Source organism: Myotis lucifugus, unplaced genomic scaffold (genome assembly GCF_000147115.1).
Source record: "Myotis lucifugus unplaced genomic scaffold, Myoluc2.0 scaffold_54, whole genome shotgun sequence".
In the NCBI taxonomy this organism is placed as follows: Eukaryota; Metazoa; Chordata; class Mammalia; order Chiroptera; family Vespertilionidae; genus Myotis; species Myotis lucifugus.
Window position 1 is genome coordinate 4,428,905 of NW_005871102.1, and position 18,403 is coordinate 4,447,307.

Genomic DNA, 18,403 nt, shown 5'->3' on the forward strand with positions numbered 1-18,403 from the left:
AACCTCCCCTAAGAAGCCTCACAGATTCCTCCTCCTAGTGCTCTCAAAAAAACATTGCATTTGCTGTATTAATACCTTCTATCTTTATCTTTACTATATCCTCAATTCATGTTTGTCTCCCAAGCCTTACAAAGTATTCTCTGGCATAAGAATGGCACTTTTTCTTTCTAGCAAGGAGTTATATGTGTTCAATAACTGTTGATTGAATGAATGACCAAATTACACAAAAACGTAAGTGACAGAAAACAATGGCATGTATTTTAATATTAAAATAGCATTAACCAATGTTTTAAAAATGGCTGCATCACTGTCTATACATGAAATAGACAGAAATCCCTGTTGTAGGTTGACCTGTAATTCTTAACAGTTTTAGAGTTTATTTCACTTCATCACATTCCTTCTTCTCTTAAATATGTATTTAAAATTCCACAGCTAATTAAATTTTATTTTAAATTTAGAATAACTATGACAAACCTAAAGATATGTCCAGATGTCCTGACAGTTAATTTGAAACAAATGTGTTGCTCTTTGTTTAAAGGCAGAGTTATAGTGACTGGGAATTAGAATTATAAAATGAACAAAACACTGTATTATATGAAACGTCCTTTAAACTGGCCACATGTTCTATGTTATTATTTATTCTAATGAAAAATTATCTACTTTAACAGAATTTCCATTGGGTTATGAAAAGACAACCCTTTATTAACATAAAAAGAAGTACAAAGAATATTCACAATATTTATGAGGTTCCATACTAAACATAACATGATCCACACTGATGTTTCTTGCCAGTGATGGCAGTAACATGATTATTACTCTGTTTAATGTTTATCAAACAATTCAAGTACATTTCCTTCTTTTTAAGTATAAGTACCCTTGTTTGAAATTATAAGAGGAACAAAAATCAAGGGTAGCTTAACTTCTGTATTATCCACTAAAGGTCCGATGCACAAAACTCGTGCAAGGGTAGGCCCTCGCAGCCCTGGCTTTGTCCAAAAGGTCATCTGGAAGGTCGTCCGGACGGTAGTTCTGCTGTTTGGCCGTTCAGTTGATTTGCATATTACACTTTTATTATTATAGACTAGAGGCCCGGTGCACAAAAATTTGTGCACTGGGGGGGGGGGGGTCCCCCAGCCCGGCCTGTGCCCTCTCACAGTCTGGGACCCCTCGGGAGATAACGACCTGCTGGCTTAGGCCTGCTCCCGGGTGGCAGAGGGCACGCCCAATCCCTAGGTGCAGCCCCTGGTCAGGCTCAGAGCAGGGCCGATTGGGGAGTTGGGGCGCCGGCCCCTCATGCACAGAGCAGGGCGGATCAGGAGGTTGCGATGCCACCCTCAGTCACGCTCAGGGTAGGGCCGATTGGGAGGTTGGGGCACCGCCCCCTGTCACACTCAAGGCAGGGTTGATGGGGAGGTTGCGGCGCCACCCCTTGTCACGCACAGAGCAGGGCCGATCAGGGGGTTGAGGAGTTCCCCCCTGTCACTCACAGAGTAGGGCCGATAGGGGAGTTGGGGCACCGCCCCCTGTCACACACAGAGCAGGGCGGATCAGGGGGTTGGGGCGCTGCACCCTGTCACACTCAGGGTAGGGCCAATGGGGAGGTTATGGCTCTACCCTGTCACACATAGAGCAAGGCCCGTGGAGGGGGGTTGGGGCGCCACCCTCTATCACCCATAGAACAGGGCCGATCAGGGGGTTGGGGCACCGCCACTGTCACACTCAGGGCAGGGCCGATGGAGAGGTTATGGCTCTACCCTGTCAAACACAGAGCCGCAGGGCGATCAGGGGATTGGGGAGCTCCCCCCTATCAGGTACAGAGCAGGGCTGATCAGGGGGTTGGGGCGCCTTCCCCTGTCACGAACAGAGCAGGGAGGATAGGGAGGTTGTGGCCCCACCCCCGTCACACACAGAGCCGCAGGGCAATCAGGGGGTTGGGGAGCTCCCCCCTATCAGGCACAGAGCAGGGCTGATCAGGGGGTTGGGGCCCCACCCCCTGTCACACACAGAGCCACAGGGCGATCAGGGGGTTGGGGAGCTCCCCCCCTGTCACACACAGAGCCGCAGGGCAAACAGGGGATTGGGGAGCTCCCCCCTATCAGGCACAGAGCAGGGCTGATCAGGGGGTTGTGGCCCCGCCCCCTGTCACTCACAGAGCCGCAGGGCGATCAGGGGGTTTGGGCGCTGCCCCCGGTCACGCTGATCCTGGTGCCGGGAGGCCTCACTGCTCCGCTGATCCCGGTGCTGGGAGGCATATTACCTTTTTACTATATAGAATAGAGGCCTGGTGCATGGGCGGGGGCTGGCTGGTTTGCCCTGAAGGGTGTCCTGGATCAGGGTGGGGGTCCCCACTGGGGTGCCTGGCCAGTCTGGCTGAGGGGCTGAGGGCCGTTTTCACGTTGGCGGGTGACTGAAGCTCCCAACTGCTCCTTTTTTCTTTTCTTTTTTCTATTCTGGGCCAGCTTTAGCTCTGAGGCCTCGCTGCTGAAAACATTGATACAATGCTGCTGTCAGGCTGGCTGAAGGCAGGCTGACTGAAAGCCGGTTTCTGGGGTTTTTGTTTAGCTTCTATATTTGCAACATAGTACATAGTTGCTTAGAGTTGCAGCTGAGAGGCCGGCAACTCAGGCGGGGAACGTTGGAGTCCGCAGTCACTGGAGCAAGCAAGCCTCCCTGTTCGCTTTCAGTGCATGGCTGCCGGCTGCCATCTTGCTGACAGTTAATTTGCATAAGGATATGCTGATTAGCCAATGGGAAGGGTAGCGGTCGTACGCTAATTACCATGTTTCTCTTTTATTAGTGTAGATGACCAAGTTAGTAACAGTAATCAAGTAGACACTAAAACCAACTCTTAAACCAACTCAAAAACAGCAAAACCATACATTTATATATTACTTTGTGAAACACAGTATATTATAAAGTTTACAAAATTAATAATTATAGTGAACATCTATTTGTTAATGAACACCTACTATTCAATAGCCTTACGCTGAGCTTCAGAATATAAAGATTATAGACCACTATTTGGACTATAAAAAACTACTCTCCATTCCCTCCCCCAAATCTGCTTCTCCACAGAATTCCCCATCACAGTTTATGGCAATTTCAACTTTTTAGTTGCTCAGACCAAAAACCTTGAAAGCTTGAGTACAAACTTCTAGCTATAAGATGAGTAAGTTCTGGGGGTCTAATGTACAGCATAGTGATTATAGTTAATAATACTGTACTATATACTTGAAAGTTACTGAGAGTAGATCTTAAATGTTTTCACCACAAAAAAAGAAATGGTAATTATGTGATGTAATGTGTGTATTAGCTAAGGCTCTTGTGGTAATCATTTTGCAATACACAAGTGTATCAAATCAACACATCATAAACCTTAAACTTACATATTTTTGTATGTCAACTATATCAATAAAGCTGGGTGGTGGGAGGGGGATGACAAAAAACCTTGGACTCTCTCCTACAACTTAACAAAAGGAAGATAAACAACCCAATAAAAAAATGGGCAACGGACCTAAATAGATACTTTTGGAAAGAGGGCATAAGGAAGGCCAAGAGACATATGAAAACATGCTCAAAGTCACTAATCATCCGAGAGATGCAAATCAAAACAACAATGCAGTACCATCTCACACCTGTAAGAATGGCTATCATCAACAAATCAACAAACATCAAGTGCTGGCAAGGATACGGAGAAAAAGGAACCCTTGTGCACTGCTGGTGGGAATGCAGACTGGTGCAGCCACTGTGGAGAACAGTATGGAGTTTCCTCAAAAAGTTAAAAATGGAACTCCCATTTGACCCAGTGATCCCACTTCTAGGAATATATCCCAAGAAACCAGAAACACCAATCAGAAAGGATATATAGACCCCTATGTTCATAGCAGCACAATTTACCATAGGTAAAATTTGGAAACAGCCTAAGTGCCCATCAGCAGATGAGTGGATTAAAAAACTGTGGTACATCTACACAATGGAATACTACGCTGCTATAAAAAAGAAGGAATTCTTACCATTTGCAACAGCATGGATGGAACTGGAGAGCATTATGCTAATCGAAATAAGCCAGTCAGAGAACGATAAATATCACATGATCTCACTCATTTATGGAATATAATGAATAACATAAACTGATAAACAAAAAAAATCCAGAGACAGAGAAGCATCAATCAGACCGTCAAACCTCAGAGGGAAGGTAGGGGAGAGTGGGAGGAAGAGGAAGAGATCAACCAAAGGACTTGTATGCATGCATATAAGCAAATCCAATGGACACAGACAGCAGGGGGGTGAGGGCATGAGTGTGGGGGTGAGGAGTCAATGGGGTGATAAGGACACATATGTAATACCTTAATCAATAAAGAAAAAAATTTTCAAACAAACAAAAAACCTTGGAATCATTCATGATTCCTTTTTTTGCACTCACATATCACAACTAACCCATCAGGAAATTTTATTGGCACTGCTTTCAATATTCAGAATCTATTCCTTTCTCACCCCCTCCACTACTACCACCCTGTCATAACCATCATCTCTTACCTAGATTATTTCACTATCCTAACTGATCTCCATGCTTCTATCCTTGTTCTCTACTGTCTGTTCTCAACACACCAGCCAGGTTGTTGTTGTTGTTAATCCTCACCAGAATATTTTTCCCATTGAGAGTGAAAGGGAGAGGGAGAGACACAGAGAGAGAAACATCAACGTGAGACACATCAATTGTTTGCCTCCTGCATGCACCCCAACCAGGGCCAGGGATCAAACCTGCAACCAAGGTACATGCCCTTCACTGAATCAAATCTGGGGCCCTTCAGTCTGGGGACTGGAGGGGGAGTGCAGGGGGCATGCACTATGCTCAATCCACTGAGCTAAACAGGCTAGGGCACACCACCCAGTTTTAAAGCATAAATCAGATTGTATTACTCCTCTGCTTAAAATCTTAGATGGCTCCCTATATCTTATAGTAAAAACCAAAGTCCTAACAAGGGCCTACAAGGCCCTTTACAACTTGTCTTACCCAATTCATCTTCCAACTCCTACTCCCCTAATATACCCCATTCTGACCACTGGCCTTCCCTGGACAAGGCAAGCCTTGGGACCTTTGTACTGGCTTTACCTTCTACCTAAACCAGTGGTCTCAACCTTCCTAATGCCGCGACCCTTTAATACAGTTCCTCACGTTGTGGTGACCCCCAACCATAAAATTATTTTCGTTTCTACTTCATAACTGTAATTTTGCTACTGTTATGAATCATAATGTAAATATCTGATATGCAGGATGTATTAGGCGGCCCCTGTGAAAGAGTCGTTCGAGCCCCAAAGGGGGTCGCGACCCACAGGTTGAGAACCGCTGAAACCATTCTTCCCCAAGATATCCACATGACACTTCACTCAAATGTTACCCCCTCGGTGCAGTATTTTTTTACTGTCTTATTTTAAAATACATCTATTCCTGACAACACTCCCACATTCCCCATGTCTCCCTTCCCAATTTATTTCTCTCCATAGCTCTTAATACCACAAAATATATAATTTACTTTTTTTATATTCATGTGTATTAACTAACTCCCCCAACCAAAATACCAGTTTTATGAGGACAGCGATTTCTGTCTGCTTTGGTCACTGATAAATTACAAGCACCCAGAATAGTGCATGTATATAAGGGGCTGTCAAAAAAGATGTTGAATAAATGAATCATGTACTCAAAGGATGCTCTCAGGGGACAAAATAGAACACAAAGCTCTGAAGTCAGTAAAGGTTTCAGAGAAGAGAAAGCATTAAAATTGGATGAGCAGAAATTCTGCACAGAAGACAGTAGAGTGACAGACTGTCAATGTGCAAGACATGTCTGTGACATGTAGTTCACATGTACTGAAGAGGAACTCCAACAAGCTCAAAGGAGGATTGTTAAAGGCAAGTCAGCTTATTAAAAACCATGTTATTTGACAAAAGGAGAAAAAAAGAATGAGACCTACGACACAATCTTATATAAACTTGAAAGATATACAGGGTTAGGCAAAAGTAAGTACAGTTATGAGTATGCAAAACAGTTTATTCTTATATTATTTATTAATTATTCTATTATTTTCCATACGAACAACTATAAACCTACTTTTGTTCATCCCGTATTCAGACCAAACAGTACTGTACATTTCTCAAGTATACAAAATAATAAAAACAGGATAAAAGTAATTTTTGAAGCCAAAGTACTAAAGAACCATAATGGGAAACAATCCTTTTTAATCCCCACTCCCCTTCTCCCCATCTCTGAATTTATAACCTTTATGATCAAGTCAAAAGATCCTATTTCCTTCCTTCCTTCTTTTTTCCCCACTCAGTCTTTTGTTCTCAGAAAACTAAGGGTCAACTTCCCGTACAATCTGTCTGCACAGGATATCCACTGAAACGCCATCCTACCAGTAGCACAAAACAAAGGGAAAATTTTCCAAAGACAACACAACATCCTAACATTTTCCTGAGGCCAAGAATGAGCATATATTAAATCATAAAGACTTAAAGAACTAAATGAGGAGAACAAGCTAAAAAATAAAGGCAAAAAAAGACAAAAAAATCCCACAGGAAAAGCAAGTAGTAAATGTTACAGTGCCATCCAGGGCGTCTAGTCTACACCACTTTGCTCAACAGTTTAAAACAGAAAAACACATACATGATTCAGATGTCCTGCACCCACCCAAATTCAAGCGTGTAGTCTGGAAATGTTTTATTTTTGAACAATGTGGAGTGACTACTCTACATTAGGTACCTTAGATAGGAAGATAGATCTTTTATTAATCATTGTTATAGGGAAGATCACACTTAGATGAGGCAAAAGAAGACTAATTTTCATATACAGAATACAAGACACAGGTAGCAGAAATACATTTTGAGTATAAAGAGAAGGTAGTTTTATTACCTTTTTCTACTGATACACTTGCAGGATACAATAAAAATAAGGCTAAACATAAAATAGCAGCTTATACAAAGTAAATTATCAGGATTAAACAAGTTAAAATCCAGATTAAAACTGAAATTCAGAGATAAATTTAATATTTAATTGTATTAAAAACACTTTTCACCAATTAGTCATTCAATAGCTTTTATCAATTTAATTAGAAATCTGTCAGGTAGAAATTAGAAAAATTAATATACAAATTTTCAGCTTAGGTATTTCCAAATATTTTACAAACACTTGTATTGCCAGAATTCTACTTTACCAAACTGCATATTCTCCTAAAAGCTAATAGTTTATAATACCTCTTTAAAAACTATTTAAAGTGGTTGGATAAATTATTCAACAATTCTCAAAATATAGTTTAAGTTCTTCATATCAAGCCACATGTATCTTAAGACCACAAAATACTACATATTACTCATTTATTCTTTTCAGTAAGTACTTATTGAGGTCCTACTGTAAAATACCAGAGTTCGCGCGCGCGCACACACACACACACACGCAAGCACGCGAAGTATCACTGGCTAAGAAAAAAGACAGTAATAGATACGATTCATTTTTTGAGATCTCCATTCACACTTGATTACTGTGATTAACTACCCTCCCCCAAACTCTCTGAATCATACCTGATAAGGTAGGTAGAGCAGTTTCTGAGGCCTCACTGCACAGGCAGCAAAGCAACGTGTCCTGATCTCTTCCATAACTATCAGGTGGAAGCAGAACTGTCCCCAGGACCATTTCTCTGCCCAGAAAGCACGAAAGTTAAACTGTTCTATGTCATGAGGAAGTCTTAGAATTCCACTCTGACAAGTAATAGCACATGCATGTGACACTGAGTCATACACCCAGTGGCCAGAGGGAACCAATAGAAGTGTAAGAATTTACAAATGCCAAAGTAGATTGGGAGTAACCTAAAGGAAAATATTTAGCAATTAGCAAAATAATGAGTCAGAATAGTTACTTCAAAACCGCAGGAACTCTTTTGGAAAAAACAAAACAAAACACAACAAAAACCAAATAAGTAAAAACCCACACATATGGGTAGCAAATAATAAAATATATAGGGACTGATATATACAGATGGGATTTCATTCATAATGGATGATGAACACAAGTTTTCCTTGGAGAAAATCTGTTTACAATAAAACACCAACTACACTTTTTAAAAAAAGGAAACGCCTAAGGAGACTCATCTTTTGCATCACTTAAATTAGTTCAAGAAACCACAAATCCAAAGCCAAAGAAATAGTTACAATCTGATTCATAAGCACAGAAGCCCGGAAATGACTGCTTTCACTAACATTTTGACTCTATCCTATATAATAAAACCCTAATATACAAATCGACCAAAAGGCGGAATGACTGGTTGCTATGATGCACACTGACCACCAGGGGACAGACACTCAATGCAGGAGCTGCCCGCCGGTGATCAGTGCACTCCCACAGGGGGAGCTCTGCTCAGCCAGAAGCCGGGCTCATGGCTGGCGAGCGCAATGGTGGTGGTGGGAGCCTCTCCCACCTCCGCTGCAGGCAGGCAGTAAGGAGCAAGGGGGTCCCAGACTGCGAGAGCCCCGGACTGTGAGAGGGACGTTTGACTGCCAGCTTAGGCCCGAAGCCAGCAGGCAGACATCCCCTGAGGGGTCCCGGACTGCGAGAGGGTGCAGGCCGGGCTGAGGGACCCCACCCTCACTGCATAAATTTCATGCACCGAGCTCTAGTAGCTTAATTAAGGTTTAAAAACGTGGCATAATAGTGTTGAAAACTTTGCAGTGCTAAAGTTTTAAAAGCTAAAGCCTAATCTTTTTTAATATATAGGAACAAAGTTAAATAAAATTTAAGAATATGAAAATAAGAGTATCTTATGAGAATTTAGTAACACCTACAAATAACAAATGAATTTACTGCTATAATCTACAAAAATAATACAAGAATGTTTGTAACTATACAGCTAAAGACACTCATGGATTCAATATATATTTATTAAGCACCTACTATGTACCACTGAGCCAGGTTCCAGGTCAATAAAGGTAACAAGGTAAAATGATAGGATAGCAGGATTGAAATAGACTTCAATAAAGCTGAAACAAAATTATAATGTAACCTTAGAAGAAAAATGACTTTGATGGCAGTAATTATTAAACAAAGCTTACACTTTTAATAAAATTAATCTTTATGGAACAAGTTCTGTTAACATAAATGACTAATGGTTATCTCATTTAATGATTCAGAATTTCAAATACCATGTTGAATTTTTCCTTCCTTAGATTATAAAAATATATATAAGGAAAAGGAACTCCATAATCTGTGCTCTATTCATATCTATATAGATTGTATGGATTCTAGAGCATATGATTTATTATTTAATCAGTAAATCTGCTATGTAAATTACCAATAATTAATAGTTACATTTTCAAACGCTTTATAACCGGAAGTAAATAGGTGATTAGATAAACAAAATGTGGTATATAGATACAATGGAATGTTACTAAACCATAGAAAGAAATAAAATTTTTATAGAAGCTGCAACATAGAGGGGCCTTGAAAACATTATGCTAGGAGAACCACGATGGTGGTGTAGGTAAATGCCAGTACTTGCACCATCCCACAACCACATCAAAATTACAACTAAAATAGTCCTAGTTGGTTTGGCTCAGTGGATAGAGCATTAGCCTGTGGACTGAAGGGTCCTGGGTTCGATTCCAGTCAAGGGCACATGCCTGACTTGTGGGCTAGATCTCCAGAGTGGGGCGTGCAGGAGGCAGCTGGTCAATGATTCTCTCTCATCACTGATGTTTCTATCTCTCTCCCTCACCCTTCCTCTCTGAAATCAATAAAAAAAGAAAGATAAAATAAAATAATTACAACTAAAATATAGAACCACCATCATTCAGGGCGGCCTGAAAAGCCGGCTGAATGGAAGTCCTACAACTAGAGATGTAAAGAAGAAAGCACACTGAGAATGGTAGGAGGGGCGGAGGCACAAAACAGGCTGGTCAGAAACCCACGTGTAGCGTGTGTTTTTAATCCAGAGGGATACCTCCGCAGCAGAGACCTCCCATGAGAAGGAAGCAAGGGGTCCCAGCCCAACACCAGACCCCTGAGCTGGGAAGAGAAGTCCCTTAACTTCAGGCTGTAAAAACCAGTGGGGATTGTGGCTGAGTGAAACAGAGGCTGCTGGAGACTCAAGCAGTCCCTCTTAAAGGGCCAGCACACAGACTTATACAGTTCCCCTCCCTCTGATCTCCAGCATTGGGCAGCATCACTAGGGAAACCAGACACATACAGGGAGGAACTGAATTGTCTGGCATCGGGGCAGGAACTCAAGGTGGCTTTCTCCCAAATGGAGATGCTCGCAGGGGGCATTGTTTCTGTACTGGAACCTCACCCCCTTGCAGAGCTGACTGGCAGTTTCCATCAGCATGGCTCACACTTTTCGCTCCACCCTGGTGATTCCCTGAAACCCCGCCCCATCCAACTTGCAGCCTCACCAAGCTTTTGCAATGGCTTTTCCATATGAATAGCCTGTCCTGGCTCAGGCTTCAGACTTTCCTAAAGTCACTTAAACAAGAAGCAGCTGGCATCAGCATACCCCATACCTATCAATATGAGGCCAAAGACCCAGCACTAGCACCAGTCTGTCTTACTTCACAACTTGGCCTCACCTGGACATTTCCAAGCCCAATTCAAATAATAGCCATCTGCAGATAGCTGGGTAACTCCTGCCAGGTGGTCCCAGGCAGTGGCTGACTTTGCATCTCCCCGGAGGCCCCAGAGCCAGTGCATCTGGTGGATAGCTTCAGACCATACCAGATTATAACACTACACGTCCACAAGTGACACACTCAAGAGGCAGGACCAAGGACAAGCATTAAAGTACTCCCACATTTAAGATTAAACAGAAAGAAGAGGCAGCAGCAAAGGAGACAAATAAAAGAGCCAGCAAGGAAGAAAAACTACCCAAGGTTGAGAAGGGTGACTGAGGAAGGAAGGAATGATCACTATAGTTATCTGCTATTAAGGTGTTAATAAATGAATACAAAAAAATATTCATTGCTTTTAAATGCTATATAATGAAAATTTCTCCGTAGTCTTATAAATCTTCAAAAGCTTTCTTTTTAATGGTTCTATATATTCCATCTTTAAGAGGTATCATCATTTCTAATTTGATCCTATCACTAAATAACACTTACATGTACATTATATGCCCCAATTTTTCTCTATTTAACATTACCTCATTAGGCCAAATTTTCAAATCAAAGACATTTTTAAGACTCATGATACATATTTCCAAATCACTTTCTTTTTTTTCTTTTTTTTAATATATTTTATTGATTTTTCACAGAGAGGAAGGGAGAGGGATAGAGAGTTGGAAACATCGATCAGCTGCCTCCTGCACACCCCCTACTGGGGAGGTGCCCACAACCAAGGCACATGCCCTTAGCCGGAATCGAACCTGGGACTTTTCAGTCTGCAGGCTGATGCTCCATCCACTGAGCCAAACCAGTTAGGGCTCCAAATCACTTTCCAAAAAATTTTATCTCTTTATACTCATCAACTCTGCAAGAATACTCATTTCACAATAGTGCTTATATATTTAATTGTGAAGACAAACAGCAGTAACTTGTTTAAATTTGCAACTCACTGCTAGCACAGTAGAACACTTCCCATTTATTTTGCTAACTATATTTCAATTTGTTTCTAGTAAGGTAAAACACTTTCCCATTTCTTTTGTTGTTTATATTTCCCATTTTGCAAGCTGTCAGAAGCATGGGCAGTAAATAAAAATCAACAAATGGGAAATTACAAAATACAACTTTGTGTTTATCCTATCACTAGATATAATAAAGAAAAAAATTTGATTCTTCCTATTGTAGGCCCTAAATTTTAAATACCTCACAAATGGAGCTGTCACTTTTATAACAGGTAAACTAACCCACAACAGACCACCTATCCCTTTTTCATATCAGCATTAAAGAGAGCACTGGAGAGAGCTGGGCACAAAGTACTTCAGGATCTAATGAGAGATCTTAAAATATATTCAGCTCCATTATTACCGAGATGAAGAAACAAAGTTGGTGTCAGAACCAGATGATCTCTAAGGTGGCAGCTGCCATGTCCCTGCCTGTTACTAACCCTTGCTCCTCACCCTCCCAACATAGCAGCTGGCTAGAATCCTAAGAAGAAGGGAGAGCATCATTATGATACTTTACTTTAGGCATTCACCACTTTATCTTTCCTTTTGTGAACTCAAGGCTTTCGGAACAAATACTGGCCCCTCCTTAAAAAAAGATCCCTATAGCTAATAAGCTTTTTTAAATCCAAGAGAAACACTGGTGTAGAGAAATAGATGTCATTATAGCTTTTTAATTTTTTTTAAGTATTTTTTTTTTATTGATTTCAAAGAGGAAGAGAGAGAGAGAAACATCAATGATGAGAATCATTTATCGGCTGTCTCCTTCATGCCCCCTACTGGGGATCGAGCCTGCAACCTGGGCATGTGCCCTGATTAGGAATCAAATGGTGACCTCCTGGTTCATAGGTCGACACTCAACCACTGAGCTATGCTGGCCAGGCCAGTTTTTTTAGTTTGTGACAGGAAGTCTCAGAGTCACTGAATTTTTTAAATTAGCAATCCTTTTTACTAATCATTATTTATTAGCAAAGCACTTTGCTGGGTTTTATTGGACAGAGACGCATAATGATTCTGTTCTTGTAGAAACTTCATCTTATTAGAGGGAAAAAAGACAAAAAAGGAAGTAATAATTAAATATACTATAGAAGGTGTCTTAGTTTAGTACAACAATAGCTGTTCTAGGCAAAGGAAGAGATTACTTAATCAGAAATGGTCAGAGAGGTCAGATCCAAGGAGACTCTAAGAACTTGAACTACCATTAATAAAATAATACAGGAATTAAATAGATAAAGGGAGATACCAAGCATAGTAGTGATTAAAATGCCATTTTGATTGTTGGGTGATACACTCAAATTGAGAGTGTATCTAAGCTAAAAAGAAGGCCATTAACTACTATTACTAACTGACATAAAGAGAATTAATCTTGCAATATTTTAGAGCCTCTTCAGTTGTTTATTTTTAATTAGAGGCGTGGTGCATGAAATTTGTGCACAGGTAAGGTCCCTAGGACTGGCTGGCGATTAGGGCCGATCGGGGCCTTCCAGCTGCTGGCTGGGGCCTCCCTTCCCTAACTGTCGGCTACCAGCTATGGCCTCCCTTCCCCAGCTGCTGGCTGCTGGTCGGGGCCTTCCTTCCCTGGCTGCCAGCCGGGGCCTCCCTAACCCAGCTGCTGGCTGCCAGCTATTGGCTGGGGCCTCCTTTCCCCGGCTGCCGGCCAGGGCCTTCCTTCGTTCTGCACTGCCCCCTGGTGGTCAGCGCATGTCATAGCAAGCGAATGATCTCCTGGTCGAATTCCCATGGGGACAATTTGCATATTAGGCTTTTATATAGATTCTATACCTCTGAGTTATTTTAGCCATACAAATTTTCAACTTGAGCCCAATAAATTTATCCTTACCTTTTAATGGATTTAGCACCCCTTTTAGATTATACAGAAAGAACTAAAGTTTTCAGTTATAGATCCGGGGAAGATGGCGGCATAGGTAAACACCGGAGACTGCCGCCGTGGACACACTTCAAAAATACAACTAAAAGTCGGAGCGGACATCAACCAGAACACGGGAAGGCTGGCTGAGGAGAGTCTCTTCAACTAGAAGCAAAAACAACAGCATTCCGACGCTCAGCGGAGGCGCAGTGTGGAAAATTTAAAGGTACGGCGGTGCGGTGGTGAGGGTGCGCACGCAAAGCAGGCTGGCGGCTGAGGGCGCGATTGTCGTTTTCAATCAGGAGCGAGTCTCAGACTCTGGGCTACAGATCCGGGCGAGTCTCTAGGGACCCAGACTCAAACGGGAGAAGCGGGACTGTCTGGCTACGGCCCCTCCGAGGTTTGCAGCAGTTGTTGGGACAGAGAGGCAGAGCCCCTGGAGATGGACTGAGAGCAGCCATAGCTGCTCCCTCCCCCCGCCCTGTTGAGCCCGCCCTGCGCACAGCCATTTGCCGACAGCCTCAGGCAAAGGCTGGAATAGCGCCTCCCCAGAAGACAGACGTTTTCCACAGCTGATTCCTACAACCAGTCGGCCTGGTGGTCAAATCCCTCTAGTGTTAACTACAACAATTAAGGCTTGGCTAGAACAAGACTGCGCACAGAGACCACAAGGGGGTGCACCAAGAAAGCATATAAGATGCGGAGACAAAAAAACATGACAGAAATGGAGGATATGGAGCTAAGAATCGCAATTTTGAGGGCTTGCCATAAATTTGTGCAGAGCCTCACGAAAACTAATGAGACCCTCGATGCTACGATAAAGAAATTAGAAAGTAAGCATACACGGACTGAAATAAAGAATATTATACCCAATAGCAGACCAGAGGAGCACAAGAATCAAACCAAAGATTCGACAAAAAACACCCAATTGGAAAAGCAAAATGAAAAAAGAATCCGAAAGTGTGAAGATAGTGTAAGGAGCCTCTGGGACAGCTTTAAGCGGTCTAATATCAGAATTATTGGAGTGCCAGAAGATGAGAGACAGCAAGATATTGAAAACCTATTTCAAGAAATAATGGCAGAAAACTTCCCCCACCTGGAGAAAGAAATGGACTTACAGGTCCAAGAAGTGCAGAGAACCCCAAACAAAAGGAATCCAAAGAGGACCACACCAAGACACATCATCATTAAAATGCCAAGAGCAAAAGACAAAGAGAAAATCTTAAAAGCAGCAAGAGAAAGAGGCTCAATTACCTACAAGGGAATACCCATACGACTGTCAGCTGATTTCTCAACAGAAACTTTGCAGGCCAGAAGGGAATGGCAAGAAATATTCAAAGTACTGAATACCAAGAACCTACAACCAAGATTACTTTATCCAGCAAAGCTATCATTCAGAATTGAAGGTCAGATAAAGAGCTTCACAGATAAGGAAAAACTAAAGGAGTTCATCACCGCCAAACCAGTATTATATGAAATGCTGAAAGGTATCCTTTAAGAAGAGGAAGAAGAAGAAAAAGGTAAAGATACAAATTATGAACAACAAATATGCATCTATCAACAAATGAATCTAAGAATCAAGTGAATAAATAACCTGATGTACAGAATGAACTGGTGATTATAATGAATCAGGGACATAGAAAGGGAATGGACTGACTATTCTTAGGGGAAAAGGGGTGTGGGAGATGCGGGAAGTGACTGGACAAAAATCATGCACCTATGGATGAACTCAGTGGGTGGGGAGTGAGGGTGGAGGGTGGGGTGGGAGCTGGAAGGAGGGGAGTTATGGGGGGAAAAAAGAGGAACAAATGTAATAATCTGAACAATAAAGATTTAAAAAAAAAAAAAGTTTTCAGTTATAATGTCAAGGTCTCCACTAAGCACTCTGCATGCATATAATCTCATTTAAGGACTCCATAATGCACTTAACCATTTTTCCCTGTTTTACAAATGAAAACTGTCCACTCAGATATTTAACTTAACCCATGACAGCACACTTTTTGAATGGCAGAGTCCAAAGCTGCTTAAAATAAAGATTTATTGGAATTTAAGAAAAGCGTACTAATTTTAGGGATCATAACACTACTGAGAATTAAATTTAACTTAAACTAATCTAAATAAATTTAATTTACTGATTTTAATTTAATTCAAATTTACCCTAACAAAAGAAATTAAATCCAAAAGGATGAGATTTTATAGAGTAGCACTGAGCTTTGGAGGGTCACAAACCACTATAAATAAGTTGTCACTCTGGCTGAGAGGGTGCTCCATACCTCTCCAAAACCTCCAAACACTTAAAGGACTCATTTGCTCCTGTTAGAGTGGGAGCTTTCTCTAATTACAAAACCACAGATATCAACATACTTTGGACTCAAAGTCTTCCTACTGATATGTTATCATTTATAATATCACTAGAGGCCCGGTGCATGAAAATTCATGCACTGGAGGCGGGGTTCCTCAGCCTGGCCTGCCCCCTCTCACAGTCCAGGACCCCTCAGGGGCGGGAGGCGACCTGGCAATCAGGGGAAGGCGATGCCCCATCACACCTCTGCCTCTGCCACTGCTGGCAGCGCAAGCCTCGGCTGGCCCTGGTTACCTGAGTCTTGGGCGGCCCTAGGAGGCTGGACAGCCAACACCTGAGGTTTGCCTGCGCCTCGGGCCGGCCCTGGGGGCTGGGGGGCTGAGGGGACTGGGGAGTCTCTGGAGGCAGGCACCCGGAGCGTGGGCCCAGCCTTGCCACACGCCTGCCGCCCCGGCAGGGCTGAGGAGACTGGGTGCCGCCATTTGGTAGCTATGGGTGCCGCCATCTTTGAGGGTGGGCAGTCAATTAGCATATCCCCTCCTTATTGGCTGTGGGGACCGCCATCTTTGTGATGGCCTGAGGGTCAATTAGCATATTCCCTCTTTATTAGATAGGAGAATCTACAGCCCTGAAGCACTAATAGACAAATGCTCAGAAATTAAATAACTTGACAAGTTGGTAAAGCCAGGATTCAAAACCCTAGGTCTTGTCTCACACCAACACCTATGCTCCTTTCACTAGTTCAGGCTGCCTCCCTCCTTCAAGAAAGTAGTACAAAAACACTGACAAAAGTCCCTTTTTTACCTTCTGGAAAAGAATCTGAAGACAGCCAGACTCCCCAAGTGGAATGACCTTGATCCATCTGTTCATACATAGGATAACACAGAAGAGTCAAACCTAAGAAACTAATCAGAATGTTAAATACATGCTACCAATCACAGGACTGGAAATTTCATCATTTACTCCCAGCAGCTGAGCAATCACGTATTTTTCCAGAGTTAATGCACAATGACTCAGAGTTTTAAAAATTTGTATAGGTCATGCCAGAGTTCAGAATACATCTTAAATAACCTTTTCTCTAAATTAACTGTACAACTTTCATCTCTTCTTTGAACAATCTTATTTAGATCAAAACAGACTGTCTTTCCTTTTGATTTCTCCTCAAAGGTTGAGCAGACAAAAGTCTTTCCTTAGTATATGACTCACCTCACAAACATCTCACACACAAAAAGTAATGTATATGTGGGTATGCAGTAGGAGATATTTCTTATAGTTCTAAAGGTTCTCTAACCATACCCTTCAGGACACATGTCACTGTCTTGCAAATAACTTAGCAACATAACAATCCTTTCATGTGATGCTAAAAATCAAAAGGCTGGTTTTTCCTGTTTCAGACCCATGGAGCTCGTTTTACGGTATCTATGAAGTGACACGTCCATGTGTATAGATACTACACTCCCTATACTTGTGTCCTGGCTACAAGCTATTTCCTGCTGGCTGAACTCACATATTTCCAATTGACTTAACTAAGGGAAACAAAGACTTTATTCATTACCCTTATTTCAGAGACTGCTGGCTATCCAAAGCAACAGAATTCTCCCTACAGCATAAGTGTTAGAGGTAATAAGAAAAAAACCATACTTCAAATTACAAAATTCTTTTGGTTAAGGTTCATATTAATACACATTTTTTAATTCAAATAATCTATAAAAATACTCAGCATCAATCCATTACTTCATTGCTGAATCCTCTATTTCTCTCCAGCTTAAAACTATCACTGAAATTGCAAAATTACTGAAAAATTTTAACGATATATCTTAGTAAATAAAACTCTGTATTAAAGTTATTTTTACTATATCTGTCGGTATCAAACTGTGAATACACAGACTATAAGTACTATGTATTCACATGATTATGTGTATTATGTTTCATAGTAAAGTTCGCCATTAGCACTTGCCTAATTTATGATGTGGGGTAAAAATCACAGGACAGGAAAAAAAAAAACTAGGTGGAGACACCAGAGGAGTACTTTAAAGGGTGTACAGCAACCCCATTTAGTTAGTTAGCTCCATTTTGGATATATTAAACTTAAGAAACCTATTATACATCCAAAGGAAGATGTGGCATTAGCAGCTGAATTTAAGAGTCTGAATTCAGAGAAGTTTCGACCAGAGACATAAATTTGGGAATCATCAACAGAAAAGTGTTCTGATTAATCCTAGTCACACCTAGATGATCCAAACCTTCTCAGATTTTGGTGCTCTGCTAATAAAACCCCAAACTGAATGCTTCCCTAGAGTGGGTTCTCCAACACTAGTATGCACACGAATCACCTGAAGCACCTGTTAAAAAACACATTATAGGGCCTCACTCCAGGTTTTTCACTCAGTTGACCTCGGGTGGTAACCAAGAATTTGTATTTCTCATCTCACTCAGAGGTGATACTGGTCTACGTAGTAATCAAACTTTCAAACCACTGCCTAGAACATCCTTAGAAATGGGAATAAGGAGTTGCAAAAAGAGAACATTTTTTAAAGAGAAGAATATGATCAGCTATATAATCCAACTCAAGATAAGAGTTAATATATTTTTAAA

The 18,403-nt window shown here is 41.6% G+C and overlaps 1 protein-coding gene across 24 annotated transcripts in view; it reads right to left on the reverse strand.

The window, feature by feature from the left end:
- ABL2 (ABL proto-oncogene 2, non-receptor tyrosine kinase) overlaps positions 1 to 16,684 on the reverse strand; it is a 52,662-nt gene extending 35,978 nt beyond the window's left edge. For 16 of the 24 annotated variants that reach the window (XM_023753984.1, XM_023753982.1, XM_023753988.1 and 13 more), the window contains exon 1: positions 7,576 to 7,737. In XM_023753984.1, the coding sequence (XP_023609752.1) occupies positions 7,576 to 7,687 (112 nt within the window). In that variant the 5' untranslated portion in view covers positions 7,688 to 7,737. Of the gene's footprint in view, positions 1 to 7,575; positions 7,738 to 16,612 lie in introns of those variants that run through there. The other 8 variants (XM_023753989.1, XM_023753993.1, XM_023753991.1 and 5 more) reach the window with 2 other exon arrangements.
- Positions 16,685 to 18,403: the final 1,719 nt, after the last annotated feature.